Source organism: Myxine glutinosa, chromosome 1, assembly GCF_964187855.1.
Source record: "Myxine glutinosa chromosome 1, kmMyxGlut1.1, whole genome shotgun sequence".
Taxonomy (NCBI): Eukaryota; Metazoa; Chordata; class Myxini; order Myxiniformes; family Myxinidae; genus Myxine; species Myxine glutinosa.
The window spans coordinates 112790546-112796545 of record NC_136261.1 but is presented as its reverse complement, the minus strand read 5'-3'; the positions used below and the strand labels follow the sequence as shown (position 1 = coordinate 112796545).

Below are 6000 nucleotides of genomic sequence, written 5' to 3'. Positions count from 1 at the left end.
GGCAGTGCCTCTGAGGAAAATAACGGCGGCAGTTATTGCAAAGGCCTTGATTAAATTTTTCACTTGGGTTGGCCTACCTAGGATCATTCAATCGGATCAGGGGACCAATTTCATGTCCACACTGTTCCAGCAAGTGGTACACCTGTTGGGGGTGGAACAAGTAAGATCCAGCGCCTACCATCCCGAGAGCCAAGGGGCCCTGGAAAGGTTTCACCAGACTTTAAAGAATATGATCCGAACGTATTGTTTTGAATGTGCCAAGGATTGGGATGAAGGGATACCCCTATTGTTGTTTGCGGCGAGGGAGTCCGTGCAGGACTCCTTGGGATTCAGCCCGTTTGAACTGGTGTTTGGACACGCAGTGCGGGGACCGTTGAAATTGGTGAAAGAACAGTGGTTACTACAGGAGTCCCGGACACCGATGGTGGAGTATGTGGCCACAGTAAAAAACCGATTGGCAAAGGCGTGTGAGGTGGCACGACGGAACTTGAGAAGGGCCCAGGGGAAAATGAAGGAGAGACATGACAAGACCTCGCAGATAAGGAATTTCAGTCCTCAGGACCGGGTGTTAGTATTGCTGCCCGTTCCAGGTCAGCCCCTCCAGGCTAGATATTTTGGTCCTTATGCAGTGGAGGAGAGGGTGAATGAGACAGACTACGTGGTGACCACTCCCGACCGACGAAAAAAGCGACAGTTGTGTCATGTCAACCGACTGAAGAAATATCATGAGAGGGAACCGGTGGAAGACGTAGTTCCTGTCTCACCGGTCGTACCGGTGACAATGGACGGAAACGCCGGTGTGAAGTTTGATAACTTGGATGACCAGGCCTGCCCCAAATTGACGAACACCGAAGTGTTGAATCATTTGGATGAGAAGTTAGGTCATTTAACAAGGGAACAGCAAGGACAACTGTCCAGCCTAATGTTCGAATTTAAACATTTGTTCACAGATGTACCTGGTCGTACGGACTTAGTATATCATGATATCGAGGTGGGGGAGGCCACTCCAGTGAAACAACACCCCTATCGGATGAACCCGGTGAAGATGGAGTACCTTCGGAAGGAGATGCAATATATGTTGGACAATGACATCATCGAACCAAGCAACAGTGAATGGAGCTCCCCATGTGTGTTGGTTCCGAAACCCGATGGCAGCTTCCGGTGTTGTACGGATTTAAAACGGGTGAATGCAGTGACCAAGACCGACTCCTATCTGCTCCCGAGGATTGACGACTGTATTGATCGAATAGGCCCAGCTAAATTTGTTACCAAATTTGACTTGCTGAAAGGGTATTGGCAGATCCCTCTTACCGATAGAGCCAAAGAAATCTCAGCTTTGGTCACTCCGAATGGGTTATATCAGTACAAGGTCCTCCCTTTTGGGTTGAAGAACGGGCCGGCGACATTTCAACGACTGATTAATAGGCTCATTGCAGACCTGGAGGGGGTGGAGGCATATCTGGATGATGTAATCATCCACACCATGACCATGGAAGACCATATTAAGCAAATCCATGCATTTTTTCAGACGATGTCCGAGGCAGGTCTGACCATCAACTTAGCCAAGAGTGAATTTGTAAGAGCACAGGTAGTGTTCCTCGGCCATGTAGTAGGGCAGGGTCAAGTACAACCAGTGACCGCCAAGGTAGAAGCTATCGATCGCTTCCAAGTCCCAAAGGGGAAGAAAGAGCTGATGAGATTCTTAGGTATGGCGGGGTGGTACCGGCGGTTCTGTAAGAATTTTTCGGATGTGGTAGCCCCTTTAACGAGTTTGTTGAGAAAGGAGACCCCATTCGTTTGGGATGGCAAATGTCAGGCGGCCTTTGCCCATGTCAAAGCGATACTAATGAGCTCTCCGGTCCTAACCGCTCCGGACTTTCAGGCACCTTTTAAGTTGGCCGTAGATGCAAGCGATGTGGGGGCTGGAGCGGTCTTGTTACAGGAAGATGAGGATGGGGTGGACCACCCCGTGTGCTACTACTCCAAGAAGTTCAATAAACATCAGGCAAATTATGCCACCGTGGAGAAAGAGACCCTGGTTCTCCTGCTAGGGCTTCAACATTATGAGGTGTATTTAGGAATCACGTCCTTTCCCATAAAGGTCTTTACGGATCACAACCCCTTAACCTTCATTCAAAGAATGAAAAATAAAAATCAGAGGTTGATGAGATGGAGTTTGGCTTTGCAGGGGTTCAACTTGGAAATTGAACATGTACGGGGCCGGGACAATGTCGTGGTGGACGCTTTGTCCAGATTGAGTTAATCTGGGGGGGTGGGGGGGGGGGTTGAGTTATCTGGTTTGTTTCTCCAAATTGGCCGGCAAAGAAAGTTTTCGCTGGGTTCAAACTTTCTTTCTTGAAGGGGGGGAGTGTTACATATTTATATGAATGTATGTGAATTACCATTCAGGTCTTTGCTTATCCGTGTGTAGTATATTAAGTTGTTGTGTAGTTGTTGTGGTTGGAGGGTCAGGAGCCCTTCTGAGGGAGTGGCCGGAAACGGAAGTGACCGGAAACGGAAGAAGAAAAGACACGAGGAAAAAAGGACGAGTATTATTCTCCCTCGCCCCGCTCCGACAAGAGGTGGGATCGACCTTGCGCTGCGTGAAACAGCGGCGTTCCAAAGCCTGTCTGGCGAGAGGAATTACCGGAACGTGTACCGGCCCGGTGGAGATGTCAAGTTGACGTGGGGCCGTGCATCGAACCCGCGTCTGGCCTCGTTCGCGGCACCGTCCAAACAGACGCGTGCGGGTCGCACGTTGGGGCCTAACGCGCCTTGCAAGCGGCGTGGGGTTTGGCTTGCTCTACCGTATCCGCTTCGCGTGGCCACGAGGGGCTGCAGCCTCGGTGCCTGGTACGATACCTGCCCGGTGGAAAAACGTCCACCCGGGGTTCGTTCAACCGCCCGAGAGCGGTGACGGCGACCATCATCTTGGTCAGGAGGGGCCCAGAGACATTGTGCGGGACCGAGACCAAAAGGGTGTCGTGAGTACTCACCGGGACACACGTATATAAGATGGCCATCTTACTCATAGGAAAGTGCTGGTGAATTGGGAATTGTTGATGGTTGTATATGGTTGATTGCTCGGGGAAAATCTCCGTGGTTGTGTCATTGCAATTGTATGGTCATTCCCATTGAAATATATCCTTGAACGTCAGTTGTCTCTGGGGTGAATTCATATGGATTGCGTGGCGGAAGCGCATATTTAATACAGCTTTCTGGCGAAGTTCCTCTCACGGTCCGGGGGTCACCGAGACCAGGTATTCAACGAGGGGACCAGGTAACAATACATACAAACATACAAACATACACACAGAGATTACTGGAATTATAGATAGATACTGCTGTATTGGTCCCCTAGCGGTGTGCACCGGAGGGGACTAAAGGTTTGCACGCCGTCCCTCCGTCCGTCAGTCCGTCAGTCCATCAGTCCGTCAGTCTGTCACGCAAAGAACAGTTTTCCGGACTTTTTTGTCTAAACTCTTAATGCTAGTGATTTCAAACTTGGCACATGGTTTCCTCATGATAAGTTACAGATCAGGTTCTAACTTCACGACGTTTCGATCATTTTTGACAAAGTTATGGCACTTTGAACTTTGGGAATTCTGATAATTCTGATGATCCTTAACTCAGTGCCATTTTAAGTTTTAATTTTCTTTGAAAAAGATTTTCTCTGCAATAATAGGACCGATTGAGATCAAATTTTCACCGAAGGAGGGACTCGGTCTGTAGAATATTTTAATGGTAATTATGACGTCACAGGTCACGTGGTTCGGCCGCCATATTGTTTTTCCGGAAAACACGAAAACCCCTTTTTCTCTGCAACGGCTGATCAGATCGAGGCCAAACTTTGCAGGCAGACTCGCACACCCATGACGAACAAAAAAAGTCATGACGTCATGCGTCACATGGTTTCAGAGTTATGACGTTTTTAAGCATGAACCTTTAAAACCGAGCTCCTCCCTCATTTTTGATCCAATCGAGGGGAAACTTCACAGATCTGTTCAGCATGTCAGTCTACTAAAATGTCCTTTTGGAATTTGCGATAGGTCACGTGGTTTGGCAGATATCGTTAATTAAACGAATATATTTAAGAGATGGATATCTCTTGAATCGCTGGTACCTCAGACCGTGAGTTGGTAATTATATAATTCATACAGTGCAATACATGCAGGCCGCTTCACGGAGCGACCTTGCAGGCTTATCAACGAGGCGAGGCGTGACACACATGTGTATCAGCATACCTCAGATCAAGTTTGAAAACCAGCATCAACCGTGCATAAATTTGCATATTCGATCATTTTTGGCAAAGTTATGGCACTTTGAACTTTGGTAGGGGACATGTATTGCAGCGCAATACTCAGAATGCTTGTTCTACTAGGTGAGCGCCCAGGGGTATTGCCCCTATTTTTATGCATGACAAGCTGAAGTACTCGGCGTTGCCCAGGTAAATTCAATTCAACATTCATTGAAATATTTCCTGCATAACAGGTTGGGGAATATGGCTGTGTGGGTGTGGTCGTTTGGTATCAATTCATAATCTTAGGTGGTGGAAAATGCACGTCCTGGCCCGCAGATTACAATGTGTCAGCCAGAAAAGGGAGGGACTTTGACCGAGAATCAGAGGACGGGTTGCACCCACGTACGGGCATGCCCTAGTAATATTAACTGCGGTACAGATCTGGGGACGAAGGAACAGAAAAGGGAGAAGATAGACTTGTAGTAAGTTGGGAACAAAATAAAGAGCTTTAAAATCATAGCTGCGAATCTGGAAGTTCTACCCAGATTTAGCGAGGTATCAAATGCGTTTTTGTAAGATTTTGGAATATTAACCAAGAATGCCTTGCCCTACATGCAAACGGCGATGCACGGCGAAACTGCCCATCCAATACATGGTCCTCATCGTTGTCATCATGCTTGTCTTCACAATTGGATATATCTCTTTCAACATTCTTGACGATTCTGGTTTGCTTGGCCATTGGTCATTTAGGTGAGTTCGATATTTCATTATGTTAGTAGATGTTGCCGACTTGTTAATTACACCCAATGTGAGGAGAAAAGTTAATGTAACTATGAGCCGAAAAGGAGTTTACAGAAGGCTCAATAAAAATATGATTTTTTGTCTATGCTTCTTTGAGATTAATTTGTTTGTTAGGGTTGTTAGGGTTAGGGCTCTCTGTCGACTCAAGCATTCTGGTGTAAACGTGGCACTTTGTGAAATGGCCAATGAACACTCACAACTTCCAAATCATTTTCTTCATCATGAAATGATTATATCTATCTTATATATGTATATATATATATATATATATATATATATATATATATATATATATATATATATAAAAATATATATATATATATATATATATATATATATAAATAAAAATATATATATATACAGTATATATACTAGCTTGGCTCAGATCGCTACGCTCGCCTCACCACACGTCGTTACAGAGGAAAGGGCTTATTTTACCTGACCTGAGTTGCTGTGTTGTCATGATTTCCACGAATCATAATACAAACAATTATTTTGCACAAATGTATTAGTAGTGTTTGTGATATTACATTTTAATAATCAATTTTGTGTAATGATTTTGGTAGAAAAAAAAGAAAAGAATTAAAACAAAACCCTCAGCACATACATAGGGGAGGGGTAGGTGCAGACTGGAAGTGTGGGATAATTACACCTCACCACCAAGTAATTTAAAACACCTCACCACCACGTAATTCAAAACACCTCACCACCACGTAATTAAAAACACCTCACCACCACATAATTAAAAACACCTCACCACCACATAATTCAAAACACCTCACCACCAAGTAATTCAAAACACCTCACCACCAACTAATTCAAAATGCCTCACCACCAAGTAATTTAAAACACCTCACCACCACGTAATTCAAAACACCTCACCACCACGTAATTCAAAACACCTCACCACCACATAATTCAAAACACCTCACCACCACATAATTCAAAACACCTCACCA

General features: G+C 45.4%; 1 protein-coding gene across 1 annotated transcript in view; it reads left to right on the top strand.

Annotated features, from left to right (window-relative positions):
- Positions 1–4644: 4644 nt before the first annotated feature.
- The window catches only part of LOC137427534 (alpha-N-acetylgalactosaminide alpha-2,6-sialyltransferase 2-like), a 139193-nt gene continuing 137837 nt past the window's right edge, over positions 4645–6000 (top strand). The window contains exon 1 of the mRNA XM_068117107.2: positions 4645–4990. Within this exon, the coding sequence (XP_067973208.2) occupies positions 4839–4990 (152 nt within the window). The 5' untranslated portion in view covers positions 4645–4838. The remainder of the gene's footprint in view (positions 4991–6000) is intronic.